The sequence below is a fragment of the Theropithecus gelada genome, chromosome 14 (genome assembly GCF_003255815.1).
Source record: "Theropithecus gelada isolate Dixy chromosome 14, Tgel_1.0, whole genome shotgun sequence".
Lineage (NCBI taxonomy): Eukaryota > Metazoa > Chordata > Mammalia > Primates > Cercopithecidae > Theropithecus > Theropithecus gelada.
Genome location: NC_037682.1, coordinates 53,195,911 through 53,216,936, shown reverse-complemented (window position 1 = coordinate 53,216,936; position 21,026 = coordinate 53,195,911). Strand labels below are relative to the sequence as shown.

At 49.7% G+C, this 21,026-nt stretch overlaps 1 protein-coding gene and 1 long non-coding RNA gene across 2 annotated transcripts in view; one reads left to right on the top strand and one right to left on the bottom strand.

Moving 5' to 3' along the window:
* Nucleotides 1–586: 586 nt before the first annotated feature.
* Nucleotides 587–8,080, bottom strand: LOC112606068. The gene is made up of 2 exons (XR_003115591.1): nt 7,799–8,080; nt 587–1,239 (listed from the first exon to the last, which is right to left on the bottom strand). It is a non-coding gene; the product is annotated as an uncharacterized LOC112606068 (long non-coding RNA).
* Nucleotides 7,124–21,026, top strand: part of MICALCL (MICAL C-terminal like) — a 71,543-nt gene continuing 57,640 nt past the window's right edge. The window contains exons 1-4 of the mRNA XM_025356029.1: nt 7,124–7,272; nt 13,270–13,344; nt 18,360–18,514; nt 19,736–21,011. Coding sequence (XP_025211814.1) covers nt 18,386–18,514; nt 19,736–21,011 — 1,405 coding nt within the window. The 5' untranslated portion in view covers nt 7,124–7,272; nt 13,270–13,344; nt 18,360–18,385. The remainder of the gene's footprint in view (nt 7,273–13,269; nt 13,345–18,359; nt 18,515–19,735; nt 21,012–21,026) is intronic.

Below are 21,026 nucleotides of genomic sequence, written 5' to 3'. Positions count from 1 at the left end.
CCCAAAGTCCTGTGAATTGGACTTAGCAACAAGGAGGTCACTGTGGACTGTGCTGGGGGCAGTCTGGGAGTGGTGGAGGCACAGGCAGGATGATAGGAATAGGGGGTTCATAAAGAAGAGGAGAGAGAGAGAAGAGTGTAGCCAACCCTTCCAGGAAGCTTGGCTGGGAAGGAAGAAGAAAGAGTAGGCTGGGGGCTTGGGGTGAGGACTGGGATTAAAACAAGTTTTCTTAAGACAGGAGACTCAGCATATTTAAATACAGACAGGAAAGACTCAGTAGACAAATGAGAACACAAGAATGACACTGTGGAAAGGGAGGAGGGAAGTGAGAGGGAGCCAGGTTCAGGTGAAGGCTCCACCTTAGGGAGGAAAAATGGCACCTCTTCTCTGGGCACTGCCCCCGGAGATGAGGTCACCCAGCTAGTTAGTGGCCAAGACAGAGCTGGGCACATTCGCTCATGAACTCATTCAGCAGACACTCACTGAACACCTACAGTTCACCAGGTACCACCCTAGCAACAAATGAAACAGACAAAAATTACTGCTTACATTCTAGTCATAGAAGAAAGAGACAATAAACAAAATGAAAAAGGAAATTGTATAGTTTATTGGAGGGTGAGACACGCTATGACTAAAAATCAAGGGGAGTGGACAGCACTGAGGGCATGGGCTGCCATTTTAAATAGGATGGTCAGAGCAGGTGACGTTCCACCAAGGACTTGAAGACAGCCAGTGAGTGAGGCCTGCATGGAAATGTCTGGGGATTAACACCTTCCAGGCAGAAGCAAGAGCAGTGCAAGGGTCTGAGAAGGGCCTGTGCCCAGAGTGTGGAGGAGCATCACAGAGGTGCCATGGTGAGGGCAGGGCAAGCCTGGGGCCAGTGCTAGGAGACAAGGTCATGGTACGCACTGGGGACTACGTTATGTTGGACTTTGCAGGCCTCGGTAGAGCCTTCAGCTTTCACTCTGAGTGAATGAGGGGCCATTGGGGGATTTTAAGCAGAGGAGTGGCATGATCTCACTCAGGTTTTAATGGAGTCACCCTGGCTGCTGTGTTGAGAATAGACTGTGGGGGTGGGGCACAGCAAGAGGGCAGGGACAGAGGCCAGGCAGAGGCAGTTTCTATGATCCAAGCAAAAGACAATGGTGGCCAGACCAGGGGTGGGAAGCAGAGAGGTGGTGAGAGGAGTCTGGATTCCTGACGTGTTTTGAAGGCAGACCCATCAGGATTTGCCGATGCCTTGAATGAAGAATGAAAGGACAAGAGCAGTCAAAGATGCTGGCGAGGTGTTGGCTGGAGCAACAGGAAGCTGAAGTTGCCATTTACTGAGAGGGGGAAGGCTGTAGGCAAGACAATGACATTGGGTTTGGGGAGAAGATGAAGAACTCCGTTCGGACTTGTTGAGTTTGATGTGTCTATTAGACACCCAGATTGAGATGCAAGTGAGCAGTGGTCTATATAAGTCTAGAATCAGGAATGTCCAGCCTGGAGATAGAAATCTGGAGGTCATTGTTGTCTAGGGTTATTTAAAGCCATGAGACCAGATGAGGGCATCAAGAGCATGAGTGTAGACAGAGAAGAAAAGAGGTTCAGAGACTGAGTCCCGGGATCTTTCAGTGTTACGAGATCAAGGGAAGAAGGTGGAGCCAGCAGAGGAAATAAAGGAGATTGCCAGTGAAGTAGGGGCTGGGGTTTGGGCAGGCCTTGCCATCCTAGAAGCAGAGAGAGCTGTTTCTAGGATGGAGTGACCAGCTGGGTCAAATGCTGCTGGTGTGTCAAATAGTCAAATAAGATGAGAACTGAGATGTTACCACTGGATTTAGCAACATGTTGGATGTTGCTGTCTTGACAGCAGCAGTTCAGAGACTGGTTAGCCCAGAATGGCCCCTCTGAATGTTTCAGAACCTTCCCTGTGGACTAAATGGGATAATCTGTGCATTCGCGCCCTACATGTGGGAGATGTGCCCTAAATGCCTGGGCATCTGGCGGGCTCGGGGCTGAGGGTTCCAGCAGTGGCACAGAGGACAAGAAGGTCAGCTTTGGAGTGTCTGAGTAGACCCCGGGCCTAGAGGGGTCCCGAGCCCCTGGAGGAGTCCTGCTGGGTCATTCATTTGCACCATCTCTCTAGACCCTGCTCTCCTCTCAGCAGATGAGCCCACCTCCCCCAAGAGGCCGAAGAGCATCTCTGAGCCACAACACAGTGATGTGAAAGGGGACGCCGCCTCTCCCTTGCCCTCCGAGTGGACCTCGGTGAGGATCAGCCCTGGGGAGGATGCAGCTGGACAGGATGTGCTGGCTGTGCGTGTCCTGGTCACCAGCGAGGACAGCAGGTATGCTCAGGCTGCTGGATGGGGACAGAAGCAGGGTTGGAGGAAGGGAATCACATTTGGGATTGGGTCTTCTCTCTACTTGCTTGCAGTGTGGCCTCTCTGTGCTTCCATTTGCTCATCTGTAAAATGGTGACAATCATGGTACCCATCTCAGAGGGAGTTGTAAGATTCACAGAATTCATCTGTAGGAAGTGTATAGAACAGTGCCCACACATCATAAGCACTGTGAGTGTTAGCAATCGTTATTTTCTCGGGAAGGGAAAGGGCCTGGCCCCATGCTCTTCTCAGGAGGCAGTGTCATGCTGACTGTAGTGAGGGGTGCAGAATGGGTGTCACCTGTCCCCAGGGCCTGCCCACTGCAAGATGGTGATGCATGGGGCTGGGCAGGCTAGGATACAGAGTGGGGAACATGAGGAGTGAAGCCCTGGTGCCTTAGGTGACTGTTTCTCAGAGCGCTGTCCTCATCACCTGCATCAGAATCACCTGGAGTGGTTATTAGCCATGCACACTCCACGACTCCTCCAGATTCACTGAATTCACTCAAGAGGTAAGTCAACAACAGGTATTGGTTGCTTATTATTTACTAGACTCTGAGGAAATAGCAGCGGCCAACACAAGACAAGGTCCTTGCTTTCCCATGGCTTTCGTCACATTGGAAGCCAGCTAGGAAGCAAGTAAGTAGTTAAACAAGAAAAGCATCACATATGTGCCAGGTCAAGAAATAAAATAGACACATATGCTAGAGAGTGGCTGGTCAGCTGCCTTAGATTAGGTGGCCAGGAAAAGGCCTCTGTAGCAGTTATTGATGCCCACAATAATGCTGAGTGACAAACCAACCCCAAAGCGAGTGACTTAAACCAACCACCATCCATTACACCATGATTGTGTAAAAAAGTAGACCAGAGTAAGCCAAGCCTGACCAAGTAAGCCAGGTGCAGCTGGGCAGTTCTGGCCTTGGTGGGCTCACCTGTGTGTTTGGGCCAGTAGGGTTCTGCTCTGGAGTCTGAGTGTCAGCTGGGGTGACAGAGGGCTATTGGGCCATGGGTCTTTCATCCTCCAACTGGCAGCCCAGCCTTGTTTCTGTGGCCTTAAGAGAAAGAGGGGAACCATCCAAGATCTCCCGAGCCCCAGGCTTGACACTGCACAGTGCTTTTCCAGTTCCATCTGATCGGCTACAGCGTGTCACAAGGCCTGAACAGATTCAACAGGTGGAAAATAGGCTTCTCTCTTTAGGGGAAGAGCTGCAAAGCCCCCATTGCAAGGGGGCATAGATCTAAGGGGAATGATTGCAACCATCTTTGCAGACAAACTTCCACAGCCTCCCTGAGGAGGTGACATTTAAGCTGAGAATTGGTTGACAAGAAGGGACAGCCAAGGGAGAAGGGGAATGTAGGAAGTGACGACAGCTAGTGACAGGCCCCTGGGTGAGAGTGAGTGTGTCTCAGAGGTAAGAGAAGGTCGGTGTGGCAGGTACACCCTGAGTGGGAGAAGAATAAGAGATTACACCAGGAAGGCAGGCAGGAGCAAGGCTTATAAGACAAGGTAAGGAGTTTAAATTGTGTTCCAGGTATCCAGTCATGCATCACTTAATTAGCCGAGATATGTTCTAAGAAACGTGTTATCAGGTGATTCTGTCATTGTGTGACCATCATAGAGGGCATTTATACACACCTAGATGGGCGAGCTCACTCCACACCTGGGCTATACGGTATAACCTATTGCTCCCAGACTACAAACCTGTACACTGGGTTACTGTACTGAATGCTATCAGCAACTGTGACACAATGGTAAATATTTGTGAATCTAAACATATATAAACATAGAAAAGGTACAGTAAAAATACAGTATACAATATTAAAAATGGTTCACCTATATAGGGTACTTACTATAAATGGAGCTCACAGGACTGGAAGTTGCTCTGGGAGAGTGAGTGGGTGAGTGGTGAGTGAGTGTGAAGGCCTAGGACATCGCTGTACACTGCTGTAGACTTTATCACACTGTGCACTTAGGCTACCCTACATTTATCTGAAAAATATTTTTCTTTCTTCAATAATAAATTGGCTTACTGTAACTTTGTTACTTTCTAAACTTTTTAACTCTATTGTAGTAACACAGCTGAAAACACACACACATTGAATAGCTGGAAAAATACTTTCTTTCTTTATACCCTTATTCTATAAGCTTTTTTATTCCTTACTTCTTAACTGACTGGCAGCACTGTAGGTTTTTAACCAGCATCACCGCAAACACATGAGTGATACCTTTCCCTACAATGTTAACAAGGGCTGAGACGTAAATAGTTGATAGGAATTTTTCCGCTCCATTATAATTTTATGGGACCACCATCGTTATGGGTTATGTCGCTGACTAAAACATCATTATGAAAGGCCTGACTGTAATTCAAAGATGTTTTCAGTAGAGGAGTGACATCTCATTTACAGTTTTCACAGGTCAGCAGGCCTTGCCTTGGGGAATGGATGAGGCAGGGGTGTGTGAGGATGAAGGCAGGAAGAGTAGGTGGGAGCCTGCAGCTCGGGGTCAGGATGGGAGCAGTGGAGATGGATTTGCTAATGGACTGAATGAGAGGGAAATAGAATTTCAGGGTCACTCCCAGAATTTTTCTAGAGTGACTAAATGGCTGGTATGGTCATTTCTAAAGTTATCTTGAGGTGGGGAAGATTTCAGAGAAGGTGCAGGTTAGTGGAGAAAGTCAAGAGTTCTGTTTTGGACATGTTGGGGTTTGAGATGCCGGTGTCTGTGTGGACGTCAGGTAAGCGGTCGAATATGTAAGTGTGAAGTTCTGGGAAGCACGGCTGGAGATGGTGATTTTAGAGGCTATTAAAGCCCAGGGCTCTGATGAGTTGCTTCTAGAGTAAGAATATCTTCCTGTAGACAAAGAAGAGCTGGGCTCAGAAGAGAGCTCTGGGGCATTTGAACATTCAGTAGGCAAGTGGAGAAGGAGCTAGCAAAACCCACTGGGAACCAGGAGATGGCGGGTGGTGGAAGCCAAGAGAAGAAAGTGTCTCAAGAGGGAGGGTTTGGTTCTCTGCATCAGAGGCTGCTGGAGAGCCCAGTAGGATATGTATAGAAAAATGACCTTTGGACTTTCCAACAGGAGGCTCATTGTTAACTTGGACAAAGTGGCCTCAGTGGAGTAAAGGGGTAGGTGTGGGGGGAACATGAGGGGAAAGCAGGGACTGCAGTTGTAGACTACTGGCTCTTCAAGTCTTGACCATGCAGACTCTGGAATGGGGCTTGGGAACATAGGCTTGAGCATCCCACAGGTGATTCATTCTGATCCCCAGAGAAGGGAAATGACCTGCCCTGGATCACACAGCCTTCAGAGTCTTCTAAGCCTCAATGTAGGCAGGCCTGTTTCCATAATAACAGGCATAAACCTAACTCCAACTAGCTTCAGTAACAAAGGCAAACGCATTGGCTCATGTGACTGGGAAGTCCAAGGGTGGTCCTCATTCAGGCAAGGCTGGAGCCAGAGTCTCAAATAACCACTCTCCCTTCCTGCCTCTCTGCTGCTTTTACAGCCATTGGCAGAGAGGCTGTCTCCACACATGGAACTCGGCTACTGAGGGTCTCAGACCATATCCATAAATTCATGTCCTCAGGTCAGGATCTCAAGGCAGGCCCCCAACTGCTACTCCCACATCACATACTTCCCTCTGGGAACAGTCGGTGAACAGGACTGGGGCGCCATGACCGGCCAGGCTTGGGCACTCTGATGGCTAAGGGGTCTGCCATAGACACAGGTAGATGAGTGGCAGTGGCCTTGTGGAAGGAACCCTGCTGGATTTCCATGTACAGAGAGTGTGTGCATATATAGAGTTTCACTAACACGTCACTGCTTGACCCGTTTTGTACTTTCCTATCCTGGAACATTGTGCTTGGACTGCCCCTCTCTCTAGGACACCCTGCCTCCACTTCTTTGCCACTTGAATTCCTACCAGTTATTAAAGGCCCATGTTAAATACTGCTCACCCCTCACCCCCACCCAGGTAGAATTTTCCATTCCCTCATCCATTCCATGGGGAAGAGAGCAGTATTTAAATGCCTGAAGTTTTGGGACCAAGTCCCTAATTATGAGCTTATCTGACCAGACAGACCTTGGGAGTCATGCTCCGGGACAGGTGCAAGTGAGCAGAGCAGGCGTTATTCAAACAGCTCCTCATGCATTGCTGGGCCCCTTCTGCTCCGAGCCAAGCCTGTATTGTTCTGCTCTGACTGCCATAACAAAGCACCACAGATTGGGCGGCTTAAACAACAGAAATGTATTTTCTCACTGATTGGGAGCCTGGAAGTCTGAGATCAAGGTGTGGGCAGCTTTGGTTCCTACTGGAGGATTGGAGGGAAGGATCTGTTCCAGGCCTCCCTCTTTAACCTGTAGATGGCATCTTTTCCTGTCTGCATAGTGCTTTCCTTCTGTGCATGTGTGTGTCCACATTTCCTTTTCTTAGAAAGATGTCAGGTGTATGGGACAAGGGCCCAGCGTAATAGCCACATTTTACCTTAAGGACCTCCTTAAAGGCCTTATCTCTAGATGCAGTCACATCTGAAGGTACTTGGGGTTAGGACTTCAGCATATGAGTTTTCAGGAACACAATTCAACCCACAACAAAGTCTGCAGCTGGGCTGTGGGCACCCAGGACTAAGCCCAGGCCCTCCAAGTGCGCTGGAGGAGTGCTGGGCAGGACACAGTGTGGGTGTGTTGGGGCGTGGGTTCCGGGGCCCCGACTCGCCCACCCACTCCTTCCTCCTTCCAGCTCTGACACAGAGTCTGACTATGGTGGCGGCGAGGCCTCCCACACAGAGCCCTGTGAAGAGAAACCCCGGCGGCCAGAATCCCCGTGTCTACCGCGCACCTCCCTGAGGGAGGCCCTGAGCAGGGCGGTCTCTCCACAGTGCCCTGAGGAGCCCAAAACTGTGCATGGTAAGCAGAGAGCCCACCGGGCTTGATTCTGGGACGCAGGGAGGGAACAGACACCCCCACAGCCGAATTTCCCTCATGGAGGACCAGGTGACAGGAGGCCTCGCCCTTAGGCTCCAAGGCAGTGGGACTAGGACCTCTGGGGAGTGGGACGCAAGTGGCAGTGAGGGGACTGGACCCAGGCCTGGTTTCCCTCTCCATGAGAAGCTTTGGAATCCCAGTGGGGAAGATGTCACGGGGCCTGGCCGGCTGTGGTTGGTCACAGGCCGGCAGGGATCAGGGGCCCGCAGGTCCCTTTTGCCTGGAGTGATTTCTCTCCTGCCTCCTGTGTGGGCACCTCCTTAGGGGCCCCTCTGGCATCCCATAGCCCCTGAGGGAAGGGAGCTGGGCCGGGCTGCTGTTGAACAACATGCGACCCTGGACGGCATCATCTCCCCACCTGCACAGCACTGGGGCCATTAGCGGTGTTTGGAGCTTGTGGGTTGCACCCAAACTTCTACACAATAATGAATGCACTTTTACTGCGTACCTATAATAAACCAGGACTTTTCCCATACGTGTGGCCCATTTCATCCCAGGATGACCCTGTGGGGTAAGTAGTACAAAGCCTGTTTCACAGGGGAGCAAACAGGCTGAGTGGTCTCCCGAAGTCTCAGCCCGTGCTGGTGACACCGTCCAGCCACCGCTGCCCAAGCTCTGGCTTACTTAGAAGTAGCTGTCTTTAGCAGCTACTTTGTGTTTAATACAAAGTTGACCTGGAATTGAGTGTTTTGATTCAGTCAACAACTTGGGACCAAATCGTCTGATTTATGGGCAACTTCTGGACGAGCCTGGGAAGAAACAGGCTAACCTGACAGAAACTTCCTGCCCAGCCCCACAGCCTTAGCCTGGGAGAGCAGGAGCTCAACTTGTCCTGCACCGCCACCTGGTGGTCAGGAGCAGAATTGCCACCTGGTCCGTGAAATGTTCCCAGGAAAACGAGGGCTGGGGCAGAAAGAACTCATATAGATAATTTTAAATCCTGGAAATGTTGAATTTACTCTAGAAATGTTTAATTTGCCCTCATTTTTTAAAAAGTGACACTTTTAAAAAAGGACATATTATCATCCAAACACATTTGTTAAGTACCATTTGTGGGGCTGTGCAGAGAGGCTCAGCACTGGCACTGAACCGAGTTCTCTCCTGTGCCCAGCTGGGTCCAGCCCCACCTCTGGTTACTGCGTGGCCTTGGTGTACCCTTCCATCCTCCTGGGCTCCAGCTCCCCATTTCCAGATACGAAGTCGGCCTGCCTTTCATCCCTTCCCTCCATTTCCCCTCCAATTGCCAGAGGGTTTTAGGCAACTTACAAGAAAAACATAAAACAAAATTGTACAACTATAAAGGTGAAAGATCAAGCCTCAAAATCAGGTCTAACAAAGCCAGTTTAGGAGGGATATACCCCAGAGAGGCAGACCATAATCCTAGACAGTTGCTCTAGTTGAATCATAAGTTTGATTCTGAGTTTTCTGGCTTCCAGCGTTCAAAAGGAAACACAGAACATCATTATTCTCATTGTTTATGAGAAAAACGTGTATTGGTTTGCAGCAGGTCTCTGAGCAGGCACAACTTCTCCTAATGCTTAACTCTGTCGACAGTTTCCAGCTCGTACTGAATCCATGATATTGAGAAATGTGTTAGATTATGTCTTAACAGTTCCTCAGAAAATGCAGCCCTAGTATTCTTGAGGCTGTTTCTTACAGCATCCCTTGCTGGAAGGTGAGGGCATGACCAAAAAAAACCAAAAAAAACAAACAAAAAAACAAAACAAAAAAACAAAACCAAAGAAAAACCTGACTCAGCAATAGCAGTTTTCTTAGTAGGATGGGGTTGGGTTGAGAGACTAGTTGGGTTGCGTTGGGTAGTGAGATCAAAGCATTTTGTTTCTGGCAGTCCAGTTTAACTCCAGAATAAAATATAGAGTAGATAAGTGGGTAGGCTGTGTGACTCTCAAACAATTCTTTGTCAAGTTAGTCTTCATCAGTTGTTGTTTGATCATTGCTAGGTGAACCACATTGTACAGTTAAGCTCTAAGTGCTGTGCTTTGTGTTGCTGGTTATGGTAACCCCATCACTTTACCAAATAATGCAGGGTTGACCCCTTGTGTGGGTTTTATGGAGCTTCATTAACTACAATTCTCACCTGGATAAATGCCTCCAAGGTAGACCAAGGGAATGCCAGGCAAGACCAGGATGTTGCTTTGAAAAGACTCCTGGTTGCAGTGTGGAGTTTAAAAAAAAAAAAGACTCCAGGTTGGTCCAGCCATGCTCGTAGAAGCATTATTCACATTAGACAAAAGGGGGAAGCAAATCAAATGTTCAACAGACAAATGGATAAACAAAACACAGTATATCCATACAGCAAAATGTTATTCAGACTTTAAAAGGAAGGGACTCTGACATGCGCTACAACTTAGATGAACCTTCAAAACATGCTACTAAGGGAAGTAAGCCAGTCACAAAAGGACAAACGTCAGTTTGGGATGAGAGCAGAGTTCTGGAGATGAGTGGTGGTGAGGTGGTGATGGCTGCACAGCAGGGCAAGTGTACTTAATGTCACTGAAACCTAGGCTTAAAAATGTATAAGTAACAATTTTTATATCATGTATATTTTTTCCACAATTTTTAAAAAGACTTCTGGGACTACCTTGGCACATGAAGGCACCTATTACATCCTCAAAATTCACAGAGCATGCCCAAGAGGGTGGCCTGAAATACAGCTCACACCCTATGTCATGGAGGCTGCAGAAAGCCCCCTAAAACATCGGGGTCAGTGATTCTTGACAATCTTGTTTAAAAGGCAGATTCCCAGGTTCCCACCATCAGAAATTCAGATTCAGTGGGTCTGGAGTGGGGTCAAGTACGTACATTCTGTGTAAGCATCCCCAGGGGCTTTGACACAGTGGGCCATGTTCTACACTTTGGGGATTTTGGAAATGCAGCTTTGTGGAAGGCCTGCCTAGATGAATTCATTGTAAAATCCACGCCCAAGCAACTAAATGAATAGATCTAGTGCATTGGACTCTTGGCTATAAACTAATTAGGTTTAGGAGAACAACCTGCCCCAAATTATTCTGGCTTAGAGGAATCGGTATTTATCCATCTTTTTTCTGGCAATAATTTGATAACAGGATGGTCCAATGGAATATGGAGGACTCCTATCAGTTTGTAATAATAAAATGATATCATCAGCACCACATGGCAAAATACCCTCTGACTCCTTTTACAGTGGGTCATGCACTAAGATCTCTGAAAGTGCTCCTTTGAAATAAATAAACACACATAGAATGTAAGCTAAGAAGAAGGGATCAGCCCACTTTATGTTGCTCAGCATTACTAGCCACCCTATTGTTCCCATTGTGGTAAAAATGTGTGCATGTGTGCTCTATTAACACCAGTGACGGAAAATCTCTCTTGAATTTTAGCCATTTCCAATAGGTTCCATTCCACAAAGTTACAAGCTAAGAAGAAGCAATTAGAGCTTTATGCATTTTTTTTTTTTTTTTTTTTTTTTTTTTTTTTTTTAGAAATGTCTTCATTAAGTGATTAAGAGGCTAGCTTTGGCCAGCAGGGTGTAGCTGTGCTTAAGACCTGCTTGCTCCTTATGCCTGGAAAGCCCAGCCAGCCAGCACTTGGGAGGGTGAGCTCTCCATCTCCTCATGGGAAGCTGTGTGCCCATCCACACAGGCTCCTCCTCAACCCCATGGACTGGATTTTGAGAGTAGGCCTGTGGGATTGGGAACCTGCCAGATAGAGCAGGCATGAAGCGCCTCCAAATGTAACCACCCAATGGGTTCTCCTTGCCTGCTGCCTAGACTGAGCTGATTTATCAAGACAGGGGAATTGCAATAGAAAAAGAGTTTAATTTACACAGAGCTGGAGAGTACAGGAGACCAGAGTTTTATTATTACTTAAATCAGTCTCCCTGAAAACTTGGGGATCAGGGTTTTTAAAGATAATTTGCTGAGTAGGAGTTTGGAAAATGGGGAGGGCTCATTGGTCAGGTCAGAGATGAACTCATAGGGAGTTGAAGCTATCTTCTTGCACTGAGTCAGTTCCTGAGTGGGGGCTAAAAGTCCAGATGAGCCAGTTTATCAATCTGGGTGGTACCAGCTCATCCTCTGAGTGCAGGGTCTGCAAAATATCCCAAGCACTGACCTTAGGCTTTACAATAGTGATGGTAGCCCCAGGATGCAATTTGGGAAGATGAAGAATCTTGCAGCCTCCAGCTGCATGACTCCTAAACCACAATTTCTAATCTTGTGGCGAATTTGTTAGTCCTGCAAAGGCAGTCTAGTCCCCAGGCAGGAAGGGGGTTTGTTTGGGGAAAGGGCTGTTATCATCTTTGTTTCAAAACTAAACTATAAACTAAGTTCCTCCCAAAATTAGTTCAGCCTACGCCCAGGAATGAACAAAGGGTGGAGGTTAGAAGCAAGATGGATTGGTTAGGTCAGATCTCTGTCACTGTCATAATTTTCTCAGTTGTAATTTTTGCAAAGGGCATTTTCACAAATGGAGTAAGAGGGAGAGAGGAGTTGAAGGAGCTGGTCTTGAGGAAGGAAAACCCGCAGGTAGTGGTTGACACTTATGCTCCACAGCCTGGCTGCTAAGAAAGAGTTCCACTGTGAGACCTGGCAGGGAGCGGAATATCTAGGACTGTTTCTAGACAGAAAGAAAGACAGAGGGCTGGGCCAGCTGGGCCTTGGATTTAGAGTCCTGGATTCAGACCCTCTCTGCCTCCATCTCCCATACCCACATCATGCCCTTGGGCTTCCTTTCCATTCATGCTTCCTGGCCTGCCTGTGTGCACATTCAGATGTTCACCGTCCCCATCCTTTCTCTCTGGCAGTGATGGAGGTACAGAGGCCTGAAGCCTGAGAATGCATCTGCAGGCCTTGTGTGGGAATATGGAACATGTGGACCCCACTGCCCACTCTCACACCCTAAGTGACAAAGACCTGTTTTTCTTCTGCATGTGATGTTCATTTTGCTCAGCTAATCCTCAAGGCCCAGCTGGCAGAGGGGTCTTCCAAAGGAAGTACAGTGTCCCGGAAATATGTTTCCCTTGGAACCAGGCCAAAGGAGGGCCACAGCAATGATGGTCCACAGTCTCAGTTAAACCTAGTTTCCAAAGGGTTTGGGGGGCTTTGTCGGGAGAGGGGAGGCAGAGAATAGAACTTCCTGCAGCTTCCTGGCTTCGGTTAGAGCAGCTCCACTTTTTAATGTATTACATATATGGAACATTGATGTTCCATGATTACCTCAGCTTTAAATAACTGTTCTGACATGAATGAATATGTGCATGTATGTATATACCCATGCATGTATAAATATATCAACACATATGCATATATGCATATGGATGCTTACTGATGATCTTAGTAATGATAGTTCACAATTTGAGACATTCTCTGAGGGTGGTACCTGTCCCATAGCAGGGTCTCAATAAATATTTGATGCCAGGTGTGGTGGCTCATGCCTGTAACCCCAGCACTTTGGGGGCCGAGGTGGGGGGATCACTTGAGCCCAGGAGTTTGAGACCAACCTGGGCAACACAGTGGGACCCTATCTCTATAAAAAATAAAAGATTAAAATTTAAAAATTATCTGCATGTGGTGGTGCGTGCCTATAGTCCCAGCTACTCAGGAGGCTGAGGTGGGAGGATCATTGAGCCCAAGAGGTGGAGGCTGCAGTGAGCCATGACCCCACCACTGCACTCCAGCCTGGGTGACAAAAAAAACCACACAAAAATATTTGATGCGTGAACAAATGAAAAGTTTGGTAGTGTATGTTGTGGGGACAGGAGTATGGTGTAAGGGAAGGAGAGGGTTCAATCTATTATAATCATTAGTCTATTAACTTGTGGTAAATGAGCTATAGGAGATAAATTCCTACTTACTGTACACATTAAATGGACTCTTCCTCCCACCCCATCTTCCCTGTCTCTCTCTTTTTCCACAGCAGCTCTGCAACGGGCCAATAGCTTCCAGTCTCCAACCCCAAGCAAATACCAGAACTGGAGGAGAGAATTCCGGTGGAGTGAGTCACTAGCTCTCTGGGAGTGGGAGGCTGGGACTGGGCAGAAGATCTCTGGTTAATTCTCAGGGGCAGCTGTTCTCATTCCTTACATGGTATCTCTCTGGTGCGGCCTCCTAGTTGTCAGAGGCAAGAAATAAAATATCAGGTTGACTTTATTTCCACTGCTGACTAGAGGGAGCCTTTTCCAAGGGACTCAAGATCTTCCCATTCCCCTCCACCCCTGGCTCAGGAATTATGGAGCCTTAGGATTCTACAGTTTCACCCAGACAGGGCCTTAGCCATCATTACCTCTAAGCTTTTGAAATACAGACGAGTAAACCGAAGGAACTCTATGATTTGATTCTGTACACTGGAGTGAGACTGGGGCATCAGATTAATGACCTCATGCAAAGCAGGATGCTACAAACAGACACCCATGCATCCACACACACATCCCTACACACACACACTCACATGCACACACACACACCCCTACACACACACCCCCCTACACACACACACACACACACACACACACACACACACACACACACACAACCCTGCTCCTTTTTCAGAGTCAGACTTGGTCCCAGTGTCCTGGGGAAGGGCAGGGCTGTGGCAGGTGCTGAGGCAGCAGGCCCTGCCAGGCGGTGCAGTGACCACACACAGACTCACAGCGTCTAGGCAGGCCTGGGATCCAGGGGCTGCAGCACTTACTGCGCAGAGTTCCCTCCCCAGGCCCTGGAGCAAGGGACAGAGACTCTTCATCCAGTTCCAGGCTCATCGCTGCCTTCCACCTCCCCCCACACCCACTCCCTCTCCGGCCTCACCCTAGGAGAGGAGGACCCAGAAAGGCCTTGGCTTAGACAGGGGTTTCTACCAAGAAATGTTGCAGTTGGAACTGAGCCCTGGTCTTCCTTCCTTCTGAGTCAAGGCTCCCAGCCAGTGAGTCATTCCCCCGCCATCCACAGACCCACCACCCTCGCACCGGGTCAGGCTGGGACAGGGGCACCTCGGAAGCAGGACCCAGGGCTGCACTCTTGGGCAGGCCACTTCATCTGGGGACAGCCTAGAGTGACTCCTGAATCCTCTGACAGCCCCCAGCGGTGACAGCAGAGGGTGGAGGAGCTAGCGTTGTCACACATGGGTCATTGCCTTTACTGCCCTGCTCTGGCCCTCCCCAAGTCCCTGGAAGCCTGCTGCCCGGGCCCCGGATGCATGGGTGCAGGGTCCATCCCAAGGCTTCCAGCCCACTCTACTGTGTGCCGCCAGTGTGGGGACTCAGTCCGTCCTCAGGAAGCTCTCAGCCTGGGGTGAGAGCAGGGAGGCTGGTGGTAGACCCTCCCAGTAGGGCTGGGTCGCTGGGGGAGGTGCAGGAACAAGAGGACTGCTGAATAGCCCCATGGGGTCTGGAATGGGCCTGGGAAACTCAGCCTTTAGTTATCAAAGAGTATTGTACAGTGTTTCTCAAGAGTATACGAAAGCTGCTTTGAGGGTAGGGCTTGAGTTTTGATCATTTCAATCAGCCTAGTGTCTAGCATGGTCTGACCCAGAGGAGGAACCCAATCCTTGTTTGCTGAATCAATGAATGAAGTAAGGCACCAAGGAGCAAGCCAGCTGAACTGAGCGCAAAGGGAGCACATGGATTCAGACCTGCTCAGGCTACCGCCCCTAGAGGGCGCTCCAAGACTTCGAGAGGGATTTGAACCTTGCAAAACCTCCAAGTTCTAGGAAGCTGCACCCTGAAGTCCCAGTCTCACAAAAATCCCGAGAGCCGAAAGCCACAACAGCCATCTTTTTTATTGTCTTTATTTTGCCTAAAAGAAAATCCCAGGGAGCAGGGCTGGCCTTGCCATTGGAAGCAGAATGTGTGGTACCATCCCTCCTGTCCAGAGGCATTACTGCCCCATCACAGCTGGTTCTGGCCCCAAGCCCCAGGTGGGAGGGCTGGAGGGGCTATGTGGCTGCCCTGGGCACCCTCCCCAGCTGCTCATGCTGCCAGATGACCTCTAGGATCTACAGGAAAGGTTGCTGCTGCTAGAGGGCCCAGAGAGGAGGTAGCGCAAGCGCCTGACCCAGAGGCAGCCTGGATGCTGAAACTCAGGCCCTGGTGCACGCATCAGTATCCTTCACATAAAGCAACCCTAAGGTGCCAGAGGCACGTGTGACTGAGACCCGGGCAGAGGACAGGGCAGCCCCGGGTGGGCCGTACCAAGGTTTCAAGGAAACGGCCAGCAGTGGGGGATGTGAGTTGGCCAATGAGGAGCTCTTGGCCCAAAAGTTGGAGAAATCGTGGCTGTGTAGAGTGTGCAGCCCCCTCTGGAATGGGCCAGAGCTTCAGCAATGTGCTTCAGCAAATTTCTTTACCTGGATGCGGCTTAAGTGTGTGAGAGGGTGGGAAACTAATGGAGTTCGTATTTTGCCAACAACTAGCTTTTACTTTGTGTCCTGCGCCACTGGGCACCTTTTTTTTTTTTTTTTTTTTTTTTTTTTTTTTTGAGATGAGGTCTCACTCTGTCACCCAGACAAGTGCCGTGGCGTGATCTCGGTTCGCTGCAATCTCCATCCCCCAGGTTCGAGTGATCCTCCCATCTCAGCTTCTCCAGTAGCTGGGACCACAGGCGCACACCACCATGCCTGGCTAATTTTTGTATTTTTGGTAAAGACAGGGTTTCGCCATGTTGGCCGGACTGGTCTTGAACTCCTGAGCTAAGTGATCCACCCACCTCAGCCTCCAAATGTGCTGTGATTACAGGTGTGAGGCACCACACCCGGCCAACTGGGCATCTCTTTTTAGCCCATGTTATCTGCTCAACCACTCCATGAAACTGCACCAGACAGCCCACTTTTTGGATGAGGAGACTGAGGGATTAAGTAACTTGCTCAGAGCCGGGCAGCTGGTGTGCATGTGAAGGGGTGGACTTCCAGGCTCCCCTTCACCATCTTCTGAGAGGACCCAAAGACACAGTGGGCATCAGGAAGGGGAGGTTTCCCATCACCTCTCTCCCCAGGCTGTGCCCACCTCCCAAGCAGTGGCTTGAAGGGCAGCCCAGGGACAAGGGGCGCGGCCTGAGCTGGGGCTTTGATTCCCTCATCTTCTCAAGCCTTGCTGGAGTTCCATCTTGAAGGCAGTGCATGAGGACCGCGTGTGGAGAGAAGGAGACCCCCTAGCAGCGGTGGGAGTGGGGATTAGAGAAAGGAGAAGAAGGGAGCAGCTTCTGGGTCATGACCTCGTGAGCCCTGAGGCGTTTCTCTCAGGCTTGGTTCCTGAGGTGGCCCTGGCTTCCTGTCAGGAAGTCCCTGAGGGATCCTCAGGGGAACAAAAAGGCAGTCTGTTGAGCTGAGAGGAACTGAGGCAAGTGAAGGAGTTTGATTCAGAAGATGGCAGAGAGGGAGAATGAGGGTGCAAGGAGGAAGGAAGGAAGGAATTTGGCAGGAATTTGGCAAGCTGAGGACAAGGACGGGAAGCAAGGCAAGGACTGACTCACAACTTTTGCCTTTTTAGGCTTGAACCTTCTAATCGTGGGCTGCGATGGGGGTGCAGTAGCGGGAGGCAGGCCAGCCGCCTCCCTGGCAGCTCCTTCCTGCCACCCTCAGATCAGATCTGTTTCCAGAATTACCTTTTCCCTCCAAAGCTTTCTGTGAGACCTCCCTCTGGGAGCTTGCTGACCGTGTGCGTGTGGTGCCATCTGTTCAGAGCCCACGCCTGGGACGTGCAGTCACACATGTTCGCATTGATGTACGGGGGAAAGCAGGGGAGAATATCGAGAACAGTGTGGGCCCCCGGGGGTGGAGGGGACTCAGTGGAACTCTCCTTGGGATGGGACTTGGCCTGCATGGGTCCCTGAGGAGGAGCTTATCCCTCGGAGCTTTGGGGAAACTGAGACCAGGGGATTGTGTTGCACTAAGAAGCGGGTGAAAATCTGAAGGCTAGACACCCTGGAGGAAAATCTGAATGAGTCAGCTGAGCGGCCAGAAGCAGGGAGATGGACAAGAGAGCAGACTCGTTCCATGTGGCGGTCCTGGGAAGTTTCTGAGGGACATCCCTGTATGCCACCACAGTTCATGGGAGAGCTGGTTGGGCTGCGGGTAGGTACTGAGAGGGCAGATCTGAGAGGGTACATGGCATTTTACTGAATCAGTTTGAGCAAGTGATCTCAAATGACCCAATATGGAGACAAAATGTTTGAGATTTTAGATTTAAGGTTACCATGCTTGAGGGAAGCAAGGGAAGAAAGTAAGAAGGAGGGGAGGGAGAGAGGAAGAGAGTACACATATGTGAGCTTGGTTGATCTTGCAGTAGGCTACGACTGTCAGCAGACTAGATGATCTCAGCCCCCCACAGCACAGAACCAGGCCTGTCCTCAGGGCCCTGCCCCACTCCTTTCACCTCCATCTCTGAGTAGCCACACTGTATCCTGTTTGTTCCCTGACCAACAGGAGCTTGGCATGGGCCCACTCCATATCCTTCAAATGATTTGATACTCACTGTAACCTCCCTCTCTTGTATTCTCTTAAAATCTCAAATGACTCCTCCTGTCTGAGAGCCTCTTGGCACACATGTGAGAAGAAAGAGCCCATCTCATTTGTCGTGGATGTCTAACCTTTCTGGGCCCATGGCTAAGGGTCCAGCATCTTGTGGGAAGAAAGCTCAGGTGGTTTATTGACTGAGTGATTTAACACAGCCCAGCTCCCATCCACAATGGTTTTAGGATGCTCTTTGGAGGCAGATGCACATTTCTAAGAAACGTTCTGGAAATGCCCTGATACATCTCTCAAGAGCATCCTCGCATGAGTCTGAAACATAATGGTTCTTAGACTTCTCACCCTGGGACTTCCTTTGCCCCACGGGACCCTGACACTGCTATACCCATTCCTCTGAGTCCCACACCTCGGGCACCAGGAACCTCTGAGTCAGGCTCTGACATCTTCTTCTTTCTGATGGTTTATAGAATTGGAGCTTCACTTAAAGCCTCCTCTTTTCTTGATAAAATAATAACACCTTTGTAATGAAGAGTGTGTTCTTTCCTTGGTAGGTTTGACGCCAGTGAACAAAAGAACTATGTCACCTCCAAAGGACCCTTCTCCTTCTCTTCCTCTTCCTTCATTGTCTTCTCGTTCATCTTCCCCACCATCTTCTTCTTCAGCCAGTGTTTCTGAGCATGCTCCAGATGGTTCTTCCCCACCTCAGGTGAGTGTCCTTGAGGGTCCTGCCCAGGTGTCAGGAAGCTGAGCTACCTGTACTCTTCCCACCTTCCACACTTATCTCTGGATTCCATGTGCTCGTAGGTCAACCTAAGTGCAAAGCCAGGGCCAGAAGATACTCTCTCAAGGTTCTACCCCAGCCACCTTCATGTATACCTTTCACAAAATCTCCTGCTGCTCCTTCACAGCCATCCCTGAGGACACAGTCATTCCCTCAGCAAACTTTACAGGGCTTAGACTCCATGCCAGGTCTCCATGAGATACAGAGCTGCTAGGACACCTTTCCCTTGAGAACTTGCAAAGGGCATTGAGGAATTTGCAGCTGTAGGATGGCAGGCACAGAAGTGAGGGTTCCTTTGGTAGCATCCAAGAACCTTGGAAGCAACATCTTCCTTGAATATAAAATATCATCATTGATATGCAGGCTGGACTCTTTCCTTCTGTATGTATTTATCAAGCCTCTGTTACCTGCCAGGCCTGTTCTAGACTCTGGAAAGTAGAGTGCACAAGACAGAAAAGATGGGTGCTCTGGTGAAACCCCTGTGCTATTACCTGCCCTTCAGGCACCAGAGCTCTTGGGAGGACACAGCCACCCCTAGAGTCCACTCATGTTCTGTCTTTGCCAAGGGCCAAGTTCCTGCATGCTAGAAATAGCTACTTTCTTGATGGTGCAAGGTGGGAGGTTAAAAAGGGTCATTGGAAGGTCTTAAGGGCCATTCTTGTGCTACCACAGCTTCAGCCCAGAGGGTGACTGTCGCTTCTTACTTTAATGGCCTCCAAAGAAGCAGCCTTGGTTTCTTGGTTGTTAGAGGAACATACCTATGGGCAGATCATGCCCTTTAGTATAGACAATGACTGAGCACCCACAGAGGCCCAGCCAGCCCTACCCTCATGGGCACAGGAGCTTACAACAGCAGGGTTCTACCTTTGCCTTCCCCCTGGCTTCCAACCCCGGTAATCTGTGATTCAGAAAAGCCTTTCATCAATGCTGATTTGGGGGTTCTGGGCAGATCCTGGTAGGACCCAAGGCAGCTACTTAGAACAAAGAGTATCCCTTTGAAATCATCTTAGGCAAAATAATTTTTGAATTTGGGCATCTGAGATGGTAAGAAAAAAGGGGAGGGGTTGTAGATTGAGATTTGCTTTAATCATATAAATAAATGGTGAAATTTTTAAAATAACTGCTATTTTTGCCCATCCCATCTAGATGACAGCTTCTGAGTCCCTCTCACAGGTCTCGAGAGGTCATGCAAGTCCTCCCACCCCAACCTTTCAAAGGCGAACCATAGCCCAAGGAGCACCCAGGGAAATTCCACTGTATCTGCCTCATCACCCAAAGCCAGAGTGGGCAGAGTACTGCCTGGTAAGCCCTGGTGAAGATGGCCTCTCAGGCCCTGCAGAGATGACTTCTGATGAGTGGCAGCCAGCAGAGGCACCTCTTGGGGACATTGGAAGCAACCACAGAGACCCACACCCCATCTGGGGGAAGGACAGGAACTGGCCAGGTCAAGAGCTATCTCCCTTGGCTGGAGAAGACTGGGAAAAAGGAAGTACTGGAGCTGGGAAGGAAGAAGAGGGAGGACCAGCGCTGGCAAAGGAGAAGTTGGGCCTAAAGAAGTTAGTCCTCACTCAGGAGCAGAAGACCATGTTGTTGGATTGGAATGACTCCATCCCTGAGAGTGTGCACCTCAAAACCGGGGAGCGACTTTCCCAGAAAAGTGCTGAGAATGATAGAGGAGGCCGTGTGCTAAAACCAGTCCGCCCCTTGCTGCTCCCTAGGGCAGCAAGAGAGCCCCTGCCAACCCAGAGGGGGGCTCAGGAGAAGATGAGGACCCCCGCGGAACAAGCTCAAGGGGAGCGAAGCGTGCCTCCACCCAAGTCCCCGCTGCGGCTCATAGCCAATGCCATCCGAAGGTCTCTAGAGCCCCTTCTTTCCAACTCTGAAGGTGGGAAGAAGGCTTGGGCCAAGCAAGAATCCAAAACTTTACCCACACAGGCCTGCACTCGCTCATCCAGCCTTCGGAAAACCAATTCCAATAAAGACAGGGACCAGCATTCCCCTGGGAGAAACCGGCCCTCAGCCTTTAGCCCTCCTGACCCTGTCCTCCGCACCCATAGTTTGCCCAATCGGCCATCGAAGATCTTTCCTGCACTTAGGTCCCCACCCTGTAGCAAGATTGAAGATGTCCCCACACTCCTTGAGAAAGTGAGTTTGCAAGAGACCTTCCCAGATGCTTCTAAGCCTCCGAAGAAAAGAATCTCACTTTTTTCCTCTCTCAGACTCAAAGACAAATCTTTTGAGAGTTTCCTCCAAGAATCCAGACAAAGAAAGGACATCAGGGACCTCTTTGGCAGCCCCAAGACGAAGGTGCTGCCTGAAGACAGTGCGCAGGCCCTAGAGAAGCTGCTGCAGCCTTTCAAAAGCACCTCCCTGTGCCAGGCAGCCCCTCCCCCTCCTCCTCCTCCTACAGCAGGAGGTGCAGGTAAGTGGCTCTGTC